The 23,749-nt window shown below is 57.5% G+C and overlaps 1 protein-coding gene across 1 annotated transcript; it reads right to left on the bottom strand.

Moving 5' to 3' along the window:
- Nucleotides 1–1,277: 1,277 nt before the first annotated feature.
- Nucleotides 1,278–8,822, bottom strand: LOC140902455 (sialic acid-binding Ig-like lectin 16). The gene is made up of 11 exons (XM_073322546.1): nucleotides 8,687–8,822; nucleotides 7,938–8,342; nucleotides 7,482–7,802; nucleotides 6,046–6,099; nucleotides 5,391–5,654; nucleotides 5,095–5,160; nucleotides 4,699–4,965; nucleotides 3,831–4,136; nucleotides 3,601–3,694; nucleotides 3,266–3,359; nucleotides 1,278–2,189 (listed from the first exon to the last, which is right to left on the bottom strand). Exons 1-11 carry the CDS (start codon nucleotides 8,820–8,822, stop codon nucleotides 1,998–2,000), a joined length of 2,199 nt encoding a protein of 732 aa, XP_073178647.1. The 3' UTR covers nucleotides 1,278–1,997.
- Between the last annotated feature and the right edge of the window lie 14,927 nt (nucleotides 8,823–23,749).

Consider the following 23,749-nt stretch of genomic DNA (forward strand, 5'->3'; position numbering starts at 1 on the left):
CCCTAGTATCCCCCTCCCCTGCAACCCACTGTCTCTTTCCCAGGCGGTTGTCATTTCACACCCCCAAAACACAATCAGACCCCCCAGCTCCTTGCTCAGCTACCTGTAGGTGGAGCGAGTGGAATCTCTGTGGCCTGGTGCACCAGGTCCCAGCACAGTCAGGAAAGTTGCTCCAAAATAAACGGCCAAAGAAATAAAGCAGTTTTGCCTTATTTACAGGCCTGGTGGACGTATCACCCACAACCGGCTGGGGAGGGAAGACTATGCATGGAGAAATGGCGTTCCTAGATGCCAAGGCCAGAAAGGTGCATGTGTGCCTCAGTTTCCCTGTGTGCTGCGTGTGTAACGAGGTGGAGGGAGAGGGTTCGTTGTTGCAGAGGGCCCGGTGTGACCTCGCCTGGCAGCCGGGACCCCGGACAACGGCTTGGAGATGGGGAACCCTAACAACTGTTGACCTGGTGACCAGGAGCCCCCCCAGCTTGGAAGGCAGCCAGTTCGGGCCAGTGGAGGACAAAGGGCGGAGGAGAGAGGACCCTGATGACCTGTTTACTTGGGATGGAGGACAAAGGACACAGAGGACAGGAGAGGAGCTGTGGGGCCAGTGATATCGGACGCTCAGCTGGAAGGAGGGGGCTTCTGGGCTGGGGGGAAGAGAGCAGCCAGAGCCTACCTGGATGCGAGAGAGACCCAGATGTCCTGTGCTGAGGGAGGCCAGGCCCGAGGGCCCTGAGAGCCTCCTGGGCTGGGTTCAGACCTTCAATAAACCTCCTGTGTTATGCTGGCTGAGAGTCACTGCGGGGTAGCGATCGGGGGGGTGGAGGACCCTGGGGTGCAGAGCAAGGGGACTCCCTGAAGGGGCCCACGGCAGGGACAGGCCAGCTCAGAGGTGCGGTCCCAGGAGGTGCTGGGGTCAGAGGGTCTAACCCCGAAGAGAGAGTGAACCTTCCCGGGGGGCCGTCACACCGAAGGAGGGTCACTCCCAGGGGCCGTACGGAGCCAAGCGAGAATGAGCCCTGGGTGTCCGTGACAGCTGGGTGCTGCCCAGACCCAGCGAGAGACGGGCCCTGCCCCAGCTGAGATTGGGGCCGTGTTACGCCTGGCGCTGCCCAGAAACCAACCGTGATCGGGGCCTTCCCAGGGGAAAGGCCGAAGTGAAAACTGATTCTTCACTGCACACAAATAAGTCATAGTTGTTATTGGCCCTTTGTTAAAAAAGTAGCAGGGACAAAAAATGACACATGAAAATCTATTTCAAGGAACAGCTTGTAAAGCGGGAATTTTACAGTCAGATGCTTTTGGCTTTGGAGTGAACATGTTACCTTGAATAGAGCATCGTTATTAAGAATTTATAATCACATGGCACTGATTGACCTAGACAGAGATCAGGGCCCATTGTGCCAGGGGCTGCCCAGACACACAGTCCCTGCCCCGAGGGGTTTAGAACATAACTAGCCCAGGACACCATTATTATCCCAATTTTCAAAGTGAGGAAACTGAGGCCAGACAGATGCAGCAACTGGCCCAACCTCACCCACAGCATTTTCAGTGGAGCAGGGATGAGAACCCAGGAAACTTGAGTACCAGGCCAGCACCTTAGATACAAGCCTGTCCCTCCACTCTTGCCAGCTGCTGCCCCTGAGATGGAAAATGCTCTCCATCTGTAAAACGAGTTGGCGAGGGCTCAGGCTGGGTAGAAGAGAGATGCTCTATGGCTGAGAGGTGAGCGGCTCTCTTTCCCCCTGGGGCAGTGGGGTTTGGGAGGGGGCAGGCTTTGGGACCCGGCTGCAGAGGACTTTGGGATACCTCCCCACAATGCAGTGCTCCAGCATCTCGAAGACCTAGTTGATTCCGCCCTGAGTCCGGGCCGAAGCAGGGATTTGCACCCAGGTTTCCCACAGCCCTGGGCCGACCACTTGTCCCCTTCCCCCCTCACTGTGACACCCCCCCCTCACAGGATGGGCCGGAGACGCCCAGCCTGGGCCCATGGGGCGAGGGGGCTATTTCAGCCGGAGCTCAGAATATTCCGTGGCGGGGGCTTCCGGAGGCTCCCCCCCTTTGTGCTGCAGCTTGGAGAAGTCGATGGAGGCGTAGTGCAGCTCCTCCGGCTCCCCGGGGCCTAGCGGGCCCTGAGCTGCTGCAGACCCGTCCTGGACGCCTTTGGTCCGGCCGGCGGCTGGAGTGTTGTGATCCTGGGTGAGAAGCAAGGCAGAGACACCAGACAGAGGCTTGCATCCACCCTGCTGAGCTGATTGCATGGGCTGCCCCCGGCCTGGTTTCCCCCACCCTCCATGCAAATGCATTTCCTGCATCGGGCGTGCACTAGCCAGAGGCGGGGGGGATTGGGTGTGTTTCACACGCGCTGCATGCGTGAGCCGATCCCATGCCGGCACCAGCTCAGTTAATGCCTCCCCTGCCTGACCCCCACAGGCCACGCATTGGCAAGATGCACGGGGCGCGGGGGGGGGGGGGGGGGGGAGGTTGCTGCATTTCATGCACTGCACTTGCAGGATTTCATCCCATGCATCTCGTTGCAACACAGGTTCAACGAATGTATTCACTGGATTTATGCAATGGGGATGCATGAACTGTGCCCATGCAGCTTGGGCAGCACGGGGTCCCTTAATCCACTGAGTGCATTGGCAAGACGCACGGGGTTCTGTGCATTTCACACATTGCGCGTGCCTGCACCGATCTCCTGCATCTTGGGGCAGAGCCGGTTACGTGAATACGTTCCCTGCATTGCCTGCACCGGCCACGCATTTGATCCCAGGCATCTCGTGGTTGCAGAGCCCATGCTGATGCTTTCGTTGCTTTTTCTGAAAGGTGCAACAGACTCGGAACAGCCTGCACGCACCGTCCGATCACAAGCACCTGACACCGCAGCTGCAGAAATGCATTTCCTGCCCGGTTGGTGCATCCAGGAGATTGGCAGCATCCCCGCCCCAATCTAGTCCCATGCACGTTGTGAATTCACGTGAATGCATTCGCCGCATGTCCTCCCCTCTGAGCGAGACCCGAGCGATGAGGTGCCTTCCCTGCATGCAGGAGCCGACCCCATGCCGTTCGGGGGGCCCAGGCTGGTGGCAGGGGTGCATATCCTCCACCGAGCACGCATGGGGGGTTGGGTGCCCTGGTGAAAGCCTGACTTATAGTCCTGCATTCATTAAGGGGGGGGAAAGCAGGGGGGAGGGAGGAGGAGAAATGGAGGGGGGAAGAGACAGGAAGGGCAGGTGGGCTTGGTCCCCTGCTCCTCCCAGGTACATACCATGGGGATGGTGGTGACCTTATTGTAGATCAGGCTGGAGTCGTCGGCCGTGTGCTCAGCCTGGGTCCCGGGAGCCGGCTCCCGGCCCCGCAGCCTGTGGGAAGATGGATCAGGACGGACTCATGAGACCCGGGGCGGTGGGGGTGGCACACCAGTATGAGAGTCTAGAGGGCAGGGGACTGGGATAGGCCAGGGAGAGAGGTTGGTGGGTCGGGAGGGATCTCACTGGATGAGGGACTAAGGGGCTGGAATAGCCCTGGGGAGATGGCAGGGGATCTCAGTGGGATCTCGGGACGGGGGCAGCTGGGGGTCAGGTCGGGAGGCGTCAGACTCACTTGATCACACAGAGCCCGAGAAGGAAGATGCCGACAGCGACCCCCAGCACACAGGCCACCCCGATGCCCAGCAGCTTGCCAGGCTCCTCCGCACCTGCAACAACACACAGCACGGGGCACAGCTGGGAGAGAACCCAGGAGTCCTGGCTGCCAGCTGCCCTGCCTCCAACTCCCCGACCACACCCTTCTTCCAGGGCGGGGGACAGAACCCAGGAGTCCGAGTGTCTCACCTCTCTGCGGGGGGCTGCGTTCAAAGTGCAGGGCGGCGTAGGTCCCGTGGGGGTTGGAGCCGAGGCAGAAGATCCGGGGACCCCTGTCCCCGCTCCCTGTCCAGCTCAGGGTGCTGAAAACCTCGTCCCCCTGGGCCCACGAGCTGACCTGCAGGGCCCCCCACGAGCCGTTCCCAGCCAGGGGCTCCCCGTCCACCTGCCACTGAAGCCGGGGCGGGGGGTGGGAGCGCAGGGAGCAGCTGCAGCTGACGCCGGGCCCCTGGCGCTGGCAGGACGCGTTCAGCCCGGTCCCCGGCCGGGGGCTGTCTGGGGAGCACAGGAGATAAAGGGAGAAATTAATAGAGAGAGAAACCCAGTGGCAGGGAGTCCCGTGGGTTAACCCTCCTAATACCCAGGGGCAGGGAGTCCCACTGATTAACCTACTAATATCCAGTGTCAGGGAGGCCCGTGGGTTAACCCTTCTAATATTCAGGGGCAGGGAGTTCCATAGATTAACCTGCTAAATATCCAGAGGCAGGGAGTCCCGCGGATTCTTCTGCCCTGGGACGTCTCTTCAGCCAGCCCGTGGGCGCTGATCTGGCCCCATCCTCAGCGAGCTTCACATCACACCAACCCACCTGCTTCTCCACCTTCAGCCTCGGCGCTCACGGCCCTTCGAGACGGCCCAGAGGTCTGTTCAAGCCTCAGCTGCCCCCCTTGGGGCTGCCCTCGAAGCAGCTAATTAACTATGGCACAGGGGAGGTTGGCTCTGTCTCTGGTTAAAGGGGCCAGGGACCTGTGACACCTGCTAGAACTCAGTGGCGAGGAGTCCCACGGATTAACACTGCTACTCTCCAGTGTCAGCGTCCCAGGGCTGATCCCCACTCACACTCGACGAGCAGCTGGAATGTCCCCTGGGCAGAGCTCTCCCCGTTCCGGGCCCAGCACCCGTACAGCCCCCCGTCCTCCGCCGTCACGTTGGGCAGTTCCAGCTGCAGCTGATTCTCCCCCGTGGGGCGGGCGCCCTCGACGGCTCGGCCCCCCCTCACCCAGCCCAGCACAGCCGGGGGGTTGCTGGCAACGGAGCAGAGGAACCGCAGGGAGTCGCCCTCCCGGGCTGTGAGTTGTGAGCCGTTCCCCACCGGGGTGCCGGGATCTGGGAACGGGAATAACACAGAGCCACTCGCACCCTGAGCCAGCCAGGCCCTGCCTGGGGGCCGGATCGGGGCCAGCGCCCCCTAGAGGGGGAAGGCCGCATGCCCCTTGCCCTGCCCCCTAGTGATACCTTGGAACAGCTGGGGGTCGCTCCTGTTGGCTCTGGAGACGGTGATTTGCAGATTCCCCACTGGAGCTGAAATACCCACGGCAACGTATTAGATTGGAGAGCGCCCCCCACGGACCCCCTGCTCCGCTGCCCAGCACCCCCCCCGCCCCCCTGCCCCCCTGCAGCCCCGCGCCCCCCATGGATCCCCCGCCCACCCCCTGTACCACAGCCCCCCCTCCTGACCACCCCCACCCCCTGCAGCCCAGCACCCCCCACTGGGGCCCCTCTGTCTCACCCAGCACCCCCAAATGCCTTACACCGCACGTGCACACACAGGGCCCGGCTGGCCGACCCAAAGGGATTCTTCGCCCAGCACCGATACTCCCCAGCGTCCCCTCTGCTGAGATTCAGCAGCTCCAGGCGCCCGGCCCCTCCCTGGCCGGGGCTCAGGGACTCGTTCCCCTTGGCCCAGCTCAGGGTGGCCTCGGGTCTGCCCCCAGCCTCACAGCCCAGGCTCAGGGAGTCGCCCTCCTGGGTCTCCAGAGACACGACGTCGCCCTCAGCTCCCCAGGCATCTGGCACTGGAAGAGAGGAGCAGGCGGGTTTGGTCCCCCCAGAGATTCCCCACCAAGGAGCCAAGATGCGGAGTCACTACTGGGGTGGGGTGGGGGGCTGGTTATGCAGGGACCCCTCACCCGGCGCTGAGACCTGGCCCCTCTGGGGTGGGCGCACAATCTCGGTGCCTTGCCATGGCAGCAGGTCTCCGTCGCAGCGATCGGTCCCTAACCCATCTCCTGCCCGCTGCCCAGCGCCCCCTTAACGCCACCCTGGGCTCTAGAGAGAGGGAACCAGGCTTGCTCCCCCCACCACTGCCCCCCACAGCCCCGCGGTTCCTCGGGCTCTCCGGACCGCGGGCAGAGCGTGACTCGGAGGCGATCGCTGATCCCCGGGGCTTGCAGCGCAGCCTCTCACCGGGACGTCCGTTCCTGGTCAGGGTCCAGGTGATGTTGGGAGGGCTGGGCAAGTCTGTAACACAAACCAGAGAGGGAGGATCAGGGGGGCTGGATATCACCGAGGGGGCGGGGGCGCTAGTGATCACTGAGCTTAGACAGGGACACTTGTGTGACAAAGTGGGACTGTTCTTAATGTTTCCCCTGAATAGTGTGGGGGTGCCTCAGTTTCCCCTAGGCAGTTCTTAAGTATCTAGGGGGTGGGGTAAGGGTGTATGATCGTTGCCGAGCCCTAGAGGGCAGGTGTGTGCAGGGGTCTGGACACAGAGAATGGCCGACACCCTGTTTCCTGGCAACTGATGGCCTGGGCCCTTCCCCCGTGCAAGGTGAGAGCTAAAGGGTTGGAGACCCCCCTTGTGGGTCCTTTGCCTTCTCCGCTCGGTTCGTCTCTCCCCAGCCTTCTCCTTTGGCCCCCGGCCAGGCCTGGGTATTTTGAAAGCAACATCCGGAGGAGCCGGATGCTGGTGCCCTCTGGCCAGGCCTGGCAGGGTCCGTCCATGCTGCCCTCAAAGCCCCGCGGCGCCGAGGCCCAGAGCCTGGGTCTGTTGGGTCGGGCTCGCGGGGCTCGGGCTGCGGGTCTGTGATTGCAGCACGGACGTTTCCTCCGAGGCCTGTGTAGACGTTCGGGGTCGGGCTGGGGCCTGGGCTCAGACACGGGGCAGGGCGGGGGGCGAGTTTCCTTCTAAATCTCCCTCCGGCTGATGGGAACAAGGGCCGTCCTTACAGTGAAGCCCGATTTGGTCCTTCACCTCCCAAAGGCGGCTGCTGATTTGCCCTCTGGCCTGGATCTGCAGCGCGGGGGTCACGGGCCAGTTAATGGGGGTTTGCCCTCGGGTAGGGCGGGCCGAGGTCTCTGGGCACGGACCCTGGAGTGTGTTTTGTGCCAGACAGCGACTGGGTCCCGTTAACACTCTGCCCCACAGAGAGCATCCACCGATCCCGGCAGAAAGGGGACGGGGTGGAGGAGAGGCGGTGGGACAGCGCGGGAGGATCTCGGGGGGAGTTGGGGTGTCTGGTGTGAGGGGGGGAATCCCAGCAAGGGGGGACTGGAATAGTGGGTGGATCCCAGCACAGGAGGATTCTGGGGGCAGGGCAGGTCGGGGGTAGAGAGGATCCCAGAGGAGAAGGGCCTGAGGACGGGGCATGTGGATGGGAGGAGGAAGCCATAGCCAACGTGGCAGGAAGGCGTGAAAATCCCAAGAGAGAAGGGGCTGCATGGTGTGGGGGAGAAGGGGTCTGGAGTAGAATTGGCTGAAGGTGCAGGGTGGGGGGTGGGGATCCCAGGACAGGGCTGAGTTGGGGGAGGGGCTGGAGGGCAGGGCTGGGGAGCCCAGGGGGGTGTGGATCCCAGCAGGGGGGGCTGGGGCCCGGCATGGAGGGGCTGGGGGGGTCACTCACAGCCGACGTGTAGCCGGACGGTTCTGCGGGTGGAAGGTCCCCGTGGTGGGCGGTAGGTAATTCTGCAGACGAGCACTTTGCCGTGGTCCCCCGGGGCGGGTGTGAAGTGCAGCGCGGAGCTGCGGGCCCAGGTGTCGTTCGCCAGCAGGGCTGAGACGTCCCGGGCTGTGTCGCTGAACGGCCCCGTCCAGGTGATTCGGGGAGGGGGCCCGGAGCAGCGCCCGGGGGCCGTGCAGGTCACAGTCACCGGCTCCCCGGCCAGCAGCGTCCCTGGCAGCCCCCGCGCCGGCGAGATCTGGATCTCTGGCTCTTCCGTCAGCCCTGAGACACGGGGAGAGGGGAGAGAATCACTGGGGGACACGGGGCCTTTCCCCCCAGGGGCTCTGGCCCCGATCCGGCCCCAGGCCAGGGACTGGCTCAGGGGGGCTGAGGAGCGGTGACTGCGGCTGCTCTTACCTGGAACAGAGATCGCGAGCGTAGGGTGAGCGCGATACAGATTGGGGCGGTAACTATATTTAAAGTTTCCTTTCTCAACCCTAAGGAAATATCTCCCTGCATCCGTCCGTCGGGCGTCGCTGATTTGCAGGGAGCAGTCGCCACGTGCCAGATCCCCCGCCAGCCGGAACCGGCCCTGGGTCTCTTGAGACACGCTCTCGCTGAGGTTAGTGCTGGCCACGGGCGGATCCTGGCCCGCAGTTGCGGGCTCCTTGTACCAGTGTCCGTAGAGCCAGTCCTGGGGATTGTCGGTGTCGTACCAGGCTGGGTACGCGAAGGTGCAGGGGACGAGAACGCAGAGACCCGTCTGCACCGACACCGACTGCGGCAGCCCCAGGGAATAACCAGACTCCAGGGACAGGGACCCTGCAGGGGACGGAGAGGGATCGAAGTGGGAGCCACAGAGAGCAGAGACCAACCCTGAGCTCCCCCGACACCTCTGCCGGTGCCCTCACTCCCGACCTGCAGCCCCCTGCGAGCCCAGCCCTGGGTCCTCAACCAAACCTCACTCCATTTAGTTTCCATCCCTCCCTAAGTCGAGCCCCCTGACCGCTCCCTGTTGCTCGGTGCCCCCTCGCACCGCACGAGGGCATCGGGCTCCCCTCCCCCTCTGGCCAGTCTCCCTTCCGTGGCCTGGGACAGACCTGGCCCTGCGTAGCGCGGGTTCTGCCCTTCCCCCTGCACTGGGGCTGCAGGGGCTGCTTACTTACCCCTCCAGAGCAGGGCGAGGATCAGGACTCTCAGCGTGGCCATATGGAGGGCAGGACTCCCTTCTCTCCAGGGGGGGCCCTGAGCTGGGAGCTCCCATTCTCCGGCATCCTGCTGTGGAAGCAGGGCTCTGCCCATGGCTGGGGCGTCCAGCTGGGACAGACCTAGAGACAGACCGGGAGGGTGGAGTGTGTGAGAGCAGAAGCTGTTTACAGGGGGAAAGATCTGCCTTGGGGACCATCAGTGCTGCTGGGCTCTGCAGGGGGCTGATCTGGGGCTACTGACAGCACAGTGACCCCTCCAAATCCCCAAATCAGGAGACGGTCCCGAGAGATCGTGGGCTAAAAAAATCCTTCAATTAGTGAAAAAGCTGAGATTTTCTCCAAGAATCACGAGATCAGCCAGAAAATCCCGAGCTGGTGAGAGAAGATGGTGGGAAGGCAGCGCTGCTCAGAGCCTGCTCTGCTTCCATCTTCCCACAAACACCAAGATGTGAGCGGGCGGCCAGCAAAGTTACCACGGATGACAAAGGGGAAGGGCGTCAGTTCGGGAGAAGGAAAGAACCCGTCAGAGATGTTCTGACCAATTTGAATGAATTCAAATCAGTGGGGCAGCACGCTTTTCAACCTAGAATGCTGAAGGAATTAATTGAAGAAAACTTGGAGCCACTGGCAATAATATTTGCAAACTGATGGATGCTAGGAGAGGTCGCAGAAGACGGGAGAAGGGCTAACGGAGTGGCCATCTTTAAAAGGGGGAAAAGGAGCAGCTGGGCAACTGCGGACCAGTCAGCCTGACCCCGACACCTGGAATGCTACTAGAGCAATGTATAAAACCTTCAATACGGGAGGACGAAGGGGTGATCACCAGCCTGGATTTACCAAGAACAAATCCTGCCAAACCAGCTTGATTTCCTTCTTTGACAAGCTAATTGGTTGATGGCAGGGGAAAACGGTGGACATCACATACCTGGACTTCAGCAAGGCTTTTGACATTGTCCCACAGGACATTCTCATAAGTAAGCTGGAGAAGACTTCTGAAGGAACTCAAAAGTGAAACTGCAGAACTACTAATGATGGTATGTAACCTAGCATTTCAATCAGCTTCTGTACCAGATGACGAGAGGATAGCGAATGTGACACCAATTTTTTTAAAAAAGCTCCAGAGGTGATCCCAGCAATTAGAAGCCGCTAAGCCTAACTTCAGTGCCAGGCAAACTTTTTGAAACTATAGCAAAGAACAGAATGATCAGACGCCTAGATGAACATCATTTGTTGGGGAAGACTCAACACGGTTTTTCTAAAGATTCTCACCAATCTACTCAAATTTTGTGAGGGAGTCAACAAGCATGTGGACAAGGGTGACCCAGTTGATGTACTTAGATTTTCAGAAAGCCTTTGACAAGTTTGCTCCCAAAAGGCTCTTAAGCAAAGTAAGCTGTCATGGGATACGTGGGAAGGTCCTCCCCTGGATCAGTAACTGGTTAAAAGATAGGAAACAAAGGATAGGAATAAATGGTCAATTTTCACAGTGGAGAGAGGTAAATAGCGGTGTCCCCCAGAGGTCTGTATTGGGACCAGTGCTTTCAACATACTCATTAACGATCTGGAAAAAGGGGTAAACAGTGAGGTGGCAAAATTTGCAGATGATACAAAACTACTCAAGAGAGTTAAGTTTAAAGCTGAGTGCGATGAGCTACAAAGGGATCTCACAAAACTGGATGACTGGGTAACAAAATGGCAGATGAAATTCCGTGTTAGTAAATGCAAAGTCATGCACATTGGAAAGCATAATCCCCCCTATACATATACAATGATGGGGGGCTAAATTAGCTGTTACCGCTCAAGGGAGAGATCTTGGAGTCACTGCGGGTAGTTCTCTGAAATCATCCACTCAATGTGCGGTGGCCGTCAAAAAAGTGAACAGAATGTTGGGAATCATGAAGAAAGGGGCAGAGAATAAGACAGAAAATATCACATTGCCTCTATCGAAATCCATGGGGCGCCCACAGCTTGAACGCTGCGTGCAGTTCTGGTGGTCCCATCTCAAATTGGAATTGGAAAAAGTTCAGAAAAGGGCAACGAAAATGAAGCAGGGTATGGAACAGCTGCCATATGAGGAGAGATTAATAAGAGTGGGACTCTAAAGCTTGGAAAAGAGACGACTAAGGGGGGATGTGATCGAGGTCTGTAAAATCATGACAGGTGTGGAGAAAGTAAATCAGGAAGTGTTCTTTATTCCTTCCCATAACACAAGAACTAGAAGTCCCCAAATGGAATTAATAGGCATCAGGTTTAAAACAAACAAACACACAGTCTTCACACTACACACAGTCAACCTGTGGAACTCCTTGCGAGAGGATGTTGTGAAGGCCAAAACTATAACATTGTTCAAATAAGAACTGAATAAATTAATGGAGGATAGGTTGTTACCTAGCAGCTCTGTGTTCTTGGGGAAGCATGGCGCTGTACCCAGTCTGTCTGTCTCACGAAGACCGTGTCCCACCCCCCCCCCCCCCCAACCTCTGCTTGAACCAAATCTACACCAGAAGAATGACTTATGAAAACCAATGAAAAGGCCGTGGGAGACACACCTAAACCCCTGGGATAAGGATGACAGAATTAAGGCAACTCCCCTAGCCTCATTTGCATCGAAGATGGGACAAGGAGGCGTCTCCATTAGCAGACAGAATGGAGAACAGAGATTCCAAGGCAAGAACCGCAGGGAACTCTGGGGCCAGAAAAGCAGGGAAGCACTGCATGATGGGGGATCTCTGCTCCAGATGTTAATGAACCCACGCCTGCACACCCCCAGCTCATTAGTTATCAGACCAATTTGAGTAATAAATCCTTTATTGGGATCCAAAATAATGAAGCCGCCTGACTGCATTGTGAGCTCCCTCCAAGGAACACCGCCCATAGCCAGGAATGATCAGCTCCCATGGTCTAGCCTGATCAAAACAGCTTTGGTATTCTCCCTTGTTTACACATCAACAAATCTAGAGTTCTCCCTTGAACCATTGTTGTTTCTCTGGAAAATCCCCGACCCATGCTCAAGTAAGTGTTCTGATGCCTGGATCCAAAATCTGCATCACTTCCATTGGGACTTCATCTTCTCCTGACTGATCGTGCTGGGGGCTCTGCCTGTCTCCAGCACGCCGGACCCTCAGCTACCACCAACACCTGGGTCCCCCGATCGATTCCAGCTTCACGGAGTGGTGAGAACCCAGCTCTCGCTCTCTGTCTCTCGAGGTGTAGCCTTCTGACCCTGACTTGTGTGATCAGTTAGAGTGTTATAAACCTGAGTTTAATAATCAAATTTGAGTTGGATTTAATAGTATCACTGTTTTGTTTGTTTGGCTTCCCTGTGGTTATGACCTGGCAATAGAATCATAGAATCATAGAATATCAGGGTTGGAAGGGACCTCAGGAGATCATCTTGTCCAACCCCCTGCTCAAAGCAGGACCAATCCCCAACTAAATCATCCCAGCCAGGGCTTTGTCAAGCCTGACCTTAAAAATATCTAAGGAAGGAGATTCCACCCCCTCCCTAGGTAACGCATTCCAGTGTTTCACCACCCACCTAGTGAAAAAGTTTTTCCTAATATCCAACCTAAACCTCCCCCACTGCAACTTGAGACCATTACTCCTCATTCTGTCACCAGCTACCACTGAGAACAGTCGAGATCCATCCTCTTTGGAACCCCCTTTCAGTAGTTGAAAGCAGCTATCAAATCCCCCCTCATTCTTCTCTTCTGCACACTAAACAATCCCTGTTCCCTCAGCCTCTCCTCATAAGGCATGTGTCACAGTCCCCTAATCATTTTTGTTGCCCTCCGCTGGACTCTTTCCAATTTTTCCACCTCCTTCTTGTAGTGTGGGGCCCAAAACTGGACACAGGACTCCAGAGGAGGCCTCACCAAAGTCGAATAGAGGGGAACAATCACGACCCTCGATCTGCTGGCAATGCCCCTACCTATACTTCCCAAAATGCCATTGGCCTTCTTGGCAACAAGGGCACACTGCTGACTCATATCCAGCTTCTCGTCCACTGTCACCCTAGGTCCCTTTCTGCAGAACTGCTGCCTAGCCATTCGGTCCCTAGTCTGTAGCGGTGCATTGGGTTCTTCCATCCTAAGTGCAGGACCCTGCATTTCTCCTTGTTGAACCTCATCAGATTTATTTTGGCACAATCCTCTAATTTGTCTAGGGCCCTCTGTATCCTATCCCTACCCTCCAGCGTATCAACCTCTCCTCCCGGTTTAGTGTCATCTGCAAACTTGCTGAGGGTGTAGTCCACACCATCTTCCAGATCATTTATGAAGATATTGAACAAAACCGGCCAGAGGACCGACCCTTGGGGTACTCCACTTGATACCGGCTGCCAACTAGACAGGGAGCAATTGATCACTACCCGTTGAGCCCGACAATCTAGCCAACTTTCTATCCACCTTATAGTCCATTCATCCAGCCCGTACTTGTTTAACTTGCTGGCAAGAATACTGTGGGAGACACTGTCAAAAGCTTTGCTAAAGTCAAGGAACAACACTTCCACTGCTTTCCCCTCATCCACAGAACCAGTAATCTCATCATAGAAGGCAATTAGATTAGTCAGGCATGACTTGCCCTTGCTGAATCCATGCTGGCTGTTTCTGATCACTTTCCTCTCCTCTAAGTGCTTCAGAATTGATTCCTTGAGGACCTGCTCCATGATTTTTCCAGGGACTGAGGTGAGGCTGACTGGCCTGTAGTTCCCAGGATCCTCCTTCTTCCCTTTTTTAAAGATGGGCACTACATTAGCCTTTTTCCAGTCGTCCGGGACGTCCCCCGATCGCCATGAGTTTTCAAAGATAATGCTCAAAGGCAGTGAGGTGTTCTTAAGGTTTCCTCTGAATAGTGTGGGGATGCCTCAGTTTTCCCTATGCAGTTCTTAAGTATCTAGGGGGTGCGGTAAGGGTGTATGATCCTTGCAGAGCCCTAGAGGGCAGGTGTGTGCAGGGGTCTGGACACAGAGAATGGCCGACACCCTGTTTCCTGGCAATTGATGGCCTGGGCCTTCCCGCCCCTGCAAGGTGAGAGCTAAAGGGTTGGAGAACAAAGGAATCAGGTGCCCTCCTGGCCCGGGAAAGGGACAAAGCCCAGAGGAGATGGGGCTGGAGGGAGTTTCAGTTTGGGGCTGGCTGGGACATGGAGTGAAGTGCAGACATGGTTGTCTGGCTCACTGCCCCCCAAAATGGACCCACCTGAGGGGTCCTGTTCTCTGCACGTGCAAGCTCTGGGTTAGACCATGTTCCTGTCGTCTAATAAACCTTCTGTTTTACTGGCTGGCTGAGAGTCACGTCTGACTGAGGATTGAGGAGCAGGACCCTCTGGCTTCCGCAGGAGCCCCGCCTGAGCGGACTCGCTGTGGGAAGGGCACGGAGGGGCAGGGGATGCTGAATGCTCCGAGGTCAGACCCAGGAAGGTGGAGCCGGGGGAGCTGTGTGTCCTGAAGACAGGCTGCTCACAGAAAGGAGACTTCCCCAGAGTCCTGCCTGGCTTGATGGGGAGCAGCTCCAGAGCATCGCCCAGGGACTCCATGACAGCAGCGCCCTAAAATCCTGTGGGGTTTGCTCATCAAGCGGGTTACGACCAGAACAATTGTAACGTTGAAGTGGGGATAGAGACGTGCTGAACCAGGGACATAGGAGGGTGGGAGCTTAGAATAGCTGGTCGACCCAGCCTACTGGGGCCAGGGACATCTAAGGGGTTAGGTTGGGAGTGCTGATTAACCCGGTCCTCTCAGACACGCTCTGTTAATTTGTGTGTGTTTGTCTGATTCTGGGGCTGGAAGAGCCCAGCCCTGGGGAACCGAGGTCCTGCAGGATAGCGCCATTGGGAGGGCTGAGCAGCAGGGAGAAGTTGAGCTCCCTGTGAGAACACAAGTGACACAAGCGGTATCTTGATAGAAATACAGAACACCTCCCCCGCCCAGAAGGGTAACCCTAATAAATGAGCGTACCCCAAAGTAACGGGCAAAGCTGGTGAGAAAGTCAATCAATGGCTATTAGCCAGGATGGGCAGGCATGGTGTCCTTAGCCTCTGTTTCCCAGAAGCTGGGAATGGGAGACAGGGGATGGATCACTTGATGATTACTGCTCCGATCATTCCTTCTGGGGGCACCTGAAGTTGGCCAATGTCGGAAGATGGGATATTGGGCTAGACGGACCTTTGTTCTGACCCAGTCTGGCCGTTCTTGTGGAGAAGTGTGGGCTGGGTGGAACTACCATTAAGTGGATACATAACTGGTTAAACAACGGCAAATAAGGAGTAACTATTAATGGAAGATATTGGATTCTAGAGAAGTCTCAACGGAAGTCCCACAGGGGATCTGTTCTGGGTCCTGTGTTGTTTAACATCTTTCTCAATGACCTGGATGTAGGACTAAGGAGCAGACTGATCACATCTGCAGATGACACAAAGCTGGGGGGAGTTGCCAACTGGATAAATTGCAGGACTGGGCTGTAGACGACACAATGAAATTCATGAAGGACAAATGGAAGGTGCTCCACGTAGGGAAGAAAACCCAACTGCACAAATACAGGATGGGGAAGAACTGGCCGGGCAGCAGCACTGCTGAGAAGGAGCTGGGTGTTGGGGTGGATCACAACCTTGACAGGAATCAGCAATGCGATGCTGCTGCAAAGAAAATCAAATGCAATTTCCGGTTGCATTACCAGAGGCAGAGCATGCAAGTGTCAGGGAGTGTGGGGGAGTCCAGGCCCTGCACCCCTCTTCCTGGGATTCACTGAGACTCTCAGCCGGCCAGTAAAACAGAAGGTTTATTGTATTTATTATTATCAGGAACACAGTCCAAAACAGAGCTTGTGGGTACACCCAGGACCCCTCAGTCAAGTCCTTCTGGGGGAGCAGGGAGCTTAGACCCCAGCCCTGGGGTTCCCTGCGTTCCTCCACCCAGCCCCAAACTGAAACTAAACCCCCCCAGCAGGTTCCCTGCTGCAGCCTCCCTCCACATTCCCGGGCAGAGGTGTCACCTCCCCTTCCCCCTCCTGGCTCAGGTGACAGGCTCTCAGGTCTCCCCTCCCCAGGGCACATTCCCAGGTCAACACTCCCCCCTCCCTGCTGCGTCCCATCCTCACAGCAAGTCCCAGGAGGTGCCAGTCCCACTCTACTCGGCGCTGGCTAGGCCTCAGCTGGAGGACCGTGTCCAGTTTCGGTCACCAATGTGTAGAAAGGATGCAGAGAAACTGGAAAGGATCCGGAGGCGAGGGAGAAAGATGATCAAAGGGATGGAACGGAAGCCCTAGGGGCACAGCCTGAAGGAACTGGGCACGGTTAGTTTGGAAAAGAGATTGGGGGCGGGGGACATGATCAGGGTTTCAAATACTGGAAAGGCTCCCAGAAAGAAGCTGGAGAAAAGTTGTTCTCTCTCCCCACAGAGGGCAGGACAAGGGGCAATGGTTCAAACCACAGCAGAATTGATTGAGATTAAATCTCAGGGCAATCTCCCCAGCTGTGAGAGCAGTCAGACAATGGACCAGATGTCCAGGGAGGTCTTGGAAGCTCCTTCACTGGAGGGTTTTGAGAGGAGGCTGGAGAGCATCTGTCTGGGATGGGTTAGACCCAACAAATCCTGCATCTTGGCAGGGGTTGGACTAGGTAACCCCTGCGGTCCCTTCTCACCCTGTGGGTCTGTGATTCTAGGATTCACTGAAACATCCAGAGATTTAATGTGAACTTCATGACAACCCCTTGTCCCCGAAATTCGCTAATCAATCCCATGGTTTGCTTTAAAAATCTTGAGACTGGTTAAAAATTGTGAGATTTGCTCTAAGAATCCTGAGACTGGCTTTTAAAATCTACAGATTTGTGCTTTGACTCCACACATCCTGTTGTTTGTGGCCCGTTGGCTTATCCCCAGCTGGGACTCTCCTCCCCCGATGAAAATGGTACTGGCCACTCCCTCCTCCCCATTCTTCTGAGAATGGTAGGGGCCACTCCTCCCCCCCTCCCCCCCGCCCGAGGACAGGCTCTTGTGAGACTAGTAAAGGCCACTCCCTCCTCCCCGCTGCTCACATGTTGTCATAAATATAAAGGGAAGGGTAACAACTTTTATGTATGCAGGGACATAAAATCCCTCCTGGCCAGAGGTACAGAATCACTTTACCTGTAAAGGGTTAAGAAGCTCAAATAACCTGGTTGGTATCTCACCAAAAGGACCAATAAGGAAAGAAGATACTTTCAAATCTCGGGGTGGGGGGAGAGGTTTTGTTTGTGCTCTCTTTGGGTGTTCCCTCTCTGGACAGAGAGAGAGACCTAGTAGGTAAAACATCTCCTGAAAAGATACCTGAAATGACACATCTAAAATTACAGAAAGTGTAAGTAAAGGCAAGGAAATGTGTTAGATTATCTTTTGTTTTAGCTTGTGAATTTTCCCTATGCTAAGAGGGAGTTTTATTCCTGTTTTTTGTAACTTTGAAGCTGAGCCTAGAGGGGAATCCTCTGTGTTTTAAATCTTTTTATTACTCTGGAAAGTTACCTTCCATCCTGACTTTGCAGGTGTGATTCTTTTACTTTTTCTTTAAATAAAGTTCTTCTTTAAGAACCTGTTTGATTTTCAGTGTCCTAAGGACAAAGGGTCTGGTCGGTATTCTCATTATTCTCAAGCCTCCCCAGGAAAGGGGGTGAAGGGGCTTGGGGGAATATTTTGGGGAACAAGGGACTCCAAGTGACTCTTTTCCTGAATTTTTGTCTCAATCACTTGGTGGTGGCTGCAGTACCATCCAAGGACAAGGAAGGATTTGTGCCTTGGGGAAGTTTTTAACCTAAGCTGGTAAGAATAAGCTTAGGGGGTCTTTCATGCAGGTCCCCACATCTGTACCCCAGAGTTCGGAGTGGGGAGGGAACCCTGACACACGTAAAAATGGTATTGGCCACTCACACCTTCCCCCCCTTCTCACCTGTTAATAGGGTTTGGGCCACTCCCTCCTACCTCTTCCTCACCCATGAGAATGGTATGGGCCACTCACTCCTCTCCCCTCCCCCCTATGAAAATATTGTGGACTACTGACTCCTCACCCCTCCTTTCCATTTAAAATGGTATGAGCCTCTCTCCTCCTCCCCCTTCCCTTTCTGTGCAAATGGTATGGGGCAATGGCTCCTTGCACCCCCAAGAAAATGGTACAGGCCGCTCCCCCTCTTTCCCTCCCCTACCTAAAAACTCCTCTCAGCTCCTGAAGGGGGAGCTGCCTCCCTCCTGCAGCACCCCTGATTGGCTGCCCTTCTCCAGGAGGCGGGATAAGTGGGCAGGACAGGAGGAGCATGGACCAGCCCTGAGAGGTCCAGCCCCCATCCCCATCCCTGGGGGGCTGCCCTGACCCCGTGCAGTGTCTGGGAGCCCCAAGGGGTCTGTGCCCCGCCCAGCTCCATGCGGGGCAATATGGGGAGCACAGCTGGGGGTTGGGAGAGAAGTTTGCACGTATGTGCTCCCCCTGGGGTATCTATAACTGCCTCCTCTGCAATGCCTGGCCTCCCTGCCCCCAAAACCCACCCCCATGGGGAAGGGGAAACCCCCGGCAGTTCCATTTCCCACCATCCCTCTGCTGCCCTCAGGTGCTCTCGGGAAGGAGGCGGAGAGATGAGAGCTGGGGAACCCCGGGCTGTACGTGGCCCCCTGAGCCGACGCCTCCAGTGTTGTCCCCAGGGTGGGGGAGCCCTGGGGCAGGACCCTGCTCGGGCTTGAGGGGCACCGGCAGAGCTGTGGGGGCAGGGAGCCCAGGGCTGGGATAAGAAGGGGCTGCGGGTCGGGATTGAGGGGCACCCCAGTCTCCACAGACCATCCAGCTCCTTCCCGCACCCTAGTTCCACTCACCCCTAGACCTGCAGAGGGGGGCCCAGGCCTGGCTCTCCCACCCTGCAGCCCGGGTTCCTCACGCTTTGTGACTTGGAACCCGGGGAAGCGGCATGCATAGGAATGTGAAAGCAGAAGTCGGTGCGGACAGGGATGAAGGGGAGATGATGTCTCAGAAACCCCAGCATCAGCATCCTGCCGACTTCCTCTCCCTCTGGCTGGGGCTGCCTGTGGCTTCCTTGCAACAGAGGCAGGCTGCATCTTGCTTGTGGGGCTTGAAATAGAACCCAGGAGTCCGGGTCTCTGAGCCCTGCTAATCCCCACTCTCCTCCCAGAGCTGGGACACAACCCAGGAGTCGTGACTCCCTGCCTCCGCCACCCACTCTAACCCACTGGACCCAGCTCCCCTCCCAGAGCCAGGGACAGAACCCGGGAGTCGTGGTTCTGAGACCCTCTACATCCCACTCTCCTCCCAGAGCCGTGGATGGAACCCAGGAGTCCTGGCTCCCATTACCCCCCGGCTCTGACCACTAGACCCCACTCCCCACCCAGAGCCTGGAGAGAACCCAGGAGACCTGGCTCCCAGCCACCCTGCTCTGACCACTAGACCTCACTCCCCTCCCAGAGCAGGGGGTAGAACCCAGGAGTCCTGACTACCTGCCCCCCGTCCCCACCCTATCCCTTTCTGACTGCGTTTTCCAGTCACACAATAATATTTGAACGCTAGCAGCTCACACCGCTCATCGTCTTGAACACGCTGCAGACACTAATCACTCACCCCGAGCTGAGATGTGTCCGCGTCTGGGGTGGGGCAGCTGGGGAAGAGCCGCACAGCGACACTGTCCAGGGGTTGCTCACCTGGAGCTGAGATGCGTCCGCCTCTGGGGTGGGGCGTCTGAGAGCCGCACAGCGACACTGTCCAGGGGTTGCTCACCTGGAGCTGAGATGCGTCCGCCTCTGGGGTGGGGCGTCTGAGAGCCGCACAGCGACACTGTCCAGGGGTTGCTCACCTGGAGCTGAGATGCGTCCGCCTCTGGCGTGGGGCGTCTGGGAACAGCGCACTGGAACAGCAGATGCCCAGTTAGGACGGCTAGCCAATCCTGACTCCAATGGGAAGAGCCGGGTGCGTGCAGAGACCTGCCTGGCAGGGAGCGGGTGCGAGTGTCAGGGCGAGGGCTGGGGCGAGAGGTGAGATTTCAAGACAGGAAGGGGAAGTCAGTGTGTGAACCTGGCCCTCGCATGTCTTGCACAAGCTGGTTCCAGTGGCTGGAGATCTCGGGGCCATCGACAGAAGAGGGAGATTGTCACAGATACAGGCCAGCTCCTCCTGGCAGCCGGCTTCCGGCCCCACCGTGGGGGGATTGGCTCGGGGTGGGAGGAATGGGGCATGGGGCCTTTCCCCTCTCGGGAGCGCTGGATGTGATCTGCTGCAGGGTGGGGAACTGGCTGGCTCTGGGGGGTGGGAATGGGACCCGGGGTCCTTCCCCTCTAGTGTCTCTCAGCAGGGGAGAAGCCAGCAGATCGGAGCTGGTCCATTGAGCGCAGATGTTTGTTTTCTGTCTCTCAGGTCCTCAAACGCCTGTTTGAGGTCACTGAGTCTGGGGACTCCCTTGTGATGGGACCCGGGTCATCGGCTGGATCAGGAGAGGCAGCTGGATTCCACGGCCCGCCACAGACTCCGTCCTTCGACTTAAGAGGTGAGATGCAGCTGAATCTGGCCTGGGTCCTGGGGGCTGTTTACACAGGGACCTCTCCCCAGCGCTGAGATGTGGCTGCCTCTGGGGTGGGGCTCGGGGGCTGTTTATACAAGGACTCCTTGCCCAGTGTTGAGATACACAAGGATTTGGGGGAAACCTATAACTAAAAGAAACACAGCACCCCCTAGGGGCATTGGGACCAGCCCCAATAGCCAGGCCCTTGCGAGTCTCCCACCCCAGCCAGACCTTGGCCTGCTCTGCCCCAGGCCAGCGGTACCTCAGCTCTGCCCCCCTGCGTGTGGGCACCGGCGGCTGTGCTGGGAAGCTGGTCGCTGAGCGGATCTTGCATAACAGGAAGTTTCCAGTTGGTGAGTTTGCTCCACCTCCGGCCGGTCGGCCCCAGTTCGGGGCTGAGTGAGAGCCACTGAGAGCAGGTGAGAGGGTCCCATTGAACAGTGGGGCGCAGCTGCTTGGACATAGGTCCCCAGCCAGTGGGGGAAGGAGAGAGCCCGGGGCAGATTCCTGCTGGGACTGTGGCTGCCAGGTCTAGTGGGTTAGAAGTCGCTGCGCTGATCCATGCGGATCAGGCAGACCCCTGGTCGCTGGGGTGAGCTCCGGGGCAGGAACCCCGGGGTCTGGGCCGGCCCCGAGTTTGGTGTGTTACATTCTGCCTGTGGTTAATCCCCGTTTGGTTTCTGACTCTTTTTAATGAGCTGCCCGGGAGGTTTCCCTCCGTTGCTGTTTAATAGATGCCCCTGTCACGGAGTCCCTGGGCGATGCTCTGGAACTGCTCCCTACGAAGCCGGTCAGGACTCTGGGGATTTCGCCTTTCTGGGAGCAGCCTGTGTGCAGGACACACAGCTCACCCAGCTTCCACCTTCCTGGGTCTGACCTCGGAGCATTCAGCCTCCTCTGCCCCTCTGTGCGCTTCCCAAAGCGAGTCCACCCAGGCGGGCTCCTGGGGAAGCCAGAGGGTCCTGCACCCCAACTTCGCAGTCAACGTGACTCTCAGTCAGACAGTAAAACAGAGGTTTATTAAACGACAGGAACATGGTCTAAAAGAGAGCTTGCAGGTGCAGAGAACGGGACCTCTCGGCTGGGTCCATTTTGGGGGGCAGTGAGTCAGACATCCACGTCTGCCCTTCACTCCCTGGATTGGTTCCCTGGATTCAAATTCAAACCCTCGGCAGTTATCGGAGCATGGCCTGGATCCTGTCCCAAAGAGACACAGTCACCCCACAACAGGGTCTCGCAGCTGGTGTCCTGGAGAACCCCAACGACCAGCCAGCCCCACCCCCTCCTGGGTCTGCACAGGGATCTGGGCCATAGGCAGGGCGAGGGGCTTCGTCCCTGGGACCCTCACCCAGCTCACACAGCCCCTCAGCCTCTGTGGGTGCACCACCAAGGGCCTGACAACAGTTCTCTCTGTCCCAGGATCTCGCCACCCCAGGAATGTCTCCCCATTGACCATCACCTTCCGCTCCCACTGGGGGTCCGAGGGGCCTGTGTGACGAAGTGGGACTCTTCTTAATGGTTCCTCTGAATAGTGTGGGGGTGCCTCAGTTTCCCCTAGGCAGTTCTTAAGTATCTAGGGGGTGGGGTAAGGGTGTATGATCATTGCAGAGCCCTAGAGGGCCGGTGTGTGCAGGAGTCTGGACACAGAGAATGGCCGACACCCTGTTTCCTGGCCACTGATGGCCTGGGCCCTTCCCCCCTGCCAGGTGAGAGCTAAAGGGTTGGAGAACAAAGGAATCAGGTGACCACCTGGCCCAGGAAAGGAACAAAGCCCAGAGGAGGAGGGGCTGGAGGGAGTTTCAGTTTGGGGCTGGCTGGGACATGGAGTGAAGTGCAGATGTGGTTGTCTGGCTCACTGCCCCCCAAAATGGACCCAGCGGAGGGGTCCCGTTCTCTGCACCTACAAGCTCTGTTTTAGACCATGTTCCTGTCGTCTAATAAACCTTCTGTGTTACTGGCTGGCTGAGAGTCACGTCTGACTGCGGAGTTGGGGGGCAGGACCCTCTGGCTTCCCCAGGAGCCCTGCCTGAGCGGACTCGCTGGGGGGAAGCGCACAGAGGGGCAGAGGAGGCTGAATGCTCCGAGGTCAGACCCAGGAAGGTGGAAGCTGTGTGAGCTGTGTGTCCTGAAGACAGGCTGCTCCCAGAAAGGCGACTACCCCAGAGTCCTGACTGGCTTCATGGGGAGCAGTTCCAGAGCATCGCCCAGGGACTCCGTGACAGCCTGGCCCCAGGAAACTCCACACAGACAGATAGGTTGGGGTCAGGAGTGGGAGCCTGTCCACCTCCCCACCCATCTGGCTGACAGAGTCTATGGCCTTGGGACCCAGCAAGGGAGCTAGACACCGGAGCTCTTCCGCAGGGTCCCCCTGGTTCAAATCGCCAGCCTGCTCAAAGGCAGAGAGGTGGCATCCACATCCCCCCCCCTCCTTAACCGGGGCAGCAATTTAGTTTCGAGGTTCCCTGCGGAACTGGCCCCCCGGGGTCTATCCCCACTCGCCCCTGGGAGGTCCCCTAGGCCTCTCCGCTCCCCCATCGCCAGTTCATGCTGCTGCTGCAGCTCTTTCTCGGGCTCTCGCCGTCTCTCACAGTCCTCTTGCTCTCTCGGACTCAGCTTCAATCCCGTCTGTCTCTGATTCCCCGATGGGGAACCCGATCGTGAAGACCCTCGTCTGGTAGGGGACAGGAGTCTTGGGGGTGCCTGGCTCCCACTCCAGCTGCTCCCAGATCCTGCTGTAGCCTCATTTGGGGTCAGGAATCTGTTCCTTAGAGCGGTCATCCTCCTCCAGCTGCACGATGAACTGTGCCTTGGTGAACTTTCCAATGCTCAACCCTCTCTTTCTGCACAGGGTTACAATGTCCTTCTTCAGGAGACGGTGACAGGCCATCACTCCGCTCTTCCCAAGCTGTTGTGGACTCACAGGCCTGTGTGCTCTCAGCTCCCCACGGTTTCCAGGAAGAACCCCTAGTGTGCCAGCCCTTCTCGAGGTCACCCCCTCTTTGCCAGGGTTGAGCTGCAGACTCCTCCGCTCCTGGGACCGCTCGCTGCAATCCCCAGGGGACCCTGTTACTGCAAAAGTCCTTCTCTCTCCCAGGGCCAAGCCGCAGGCTCCTCCACCCCTGAGACTGCTCATCGCAGTCCCCAGGGGCACCCCATTACTGCACATTTCTTCTCGCTGGTCACAAACTCCCAGGGTTTAACTGCCCCCCGAAACCGTTCCTCTCTCAGCCTTCAGCACGCCTGGTCCTCGTCCGTTCCCCTTCGTTTTATTGCTCCCCAGTCACTTACTGCAGGAAGCGCCATCCGTGGGGTGCAGTACATCCCACCGCTCCCACCAGTTGTCACGGAGTCCCTGGGCGATGCTCTGGAACTTGTCCCTACGAAGCCGGTTAGGACTCTGGGGAAGTCACCTTTCTGTGAGCAGCCTGTCTGCAGGACACACAGCTCACCCAGCTTCCACCTTCCTGGGTCTGATCTCGGAGCATTCAGCATCCTCTGCCCCTC

This window comes from Lepidochelys kempii, chromosome 24, assembly GCF_965140265.1.
Source record: "Lepidochelys kempii isolate rLepKem1 chromosome 24, rLepKem1.hap2, whole genome shotgun sequence".
Classification (NCBI taxonomy): Eukaryota; Metazoa; Chordata; order Testudines; family Cheloniidae; genus Lepidochelys; species Lepidochelys kempii.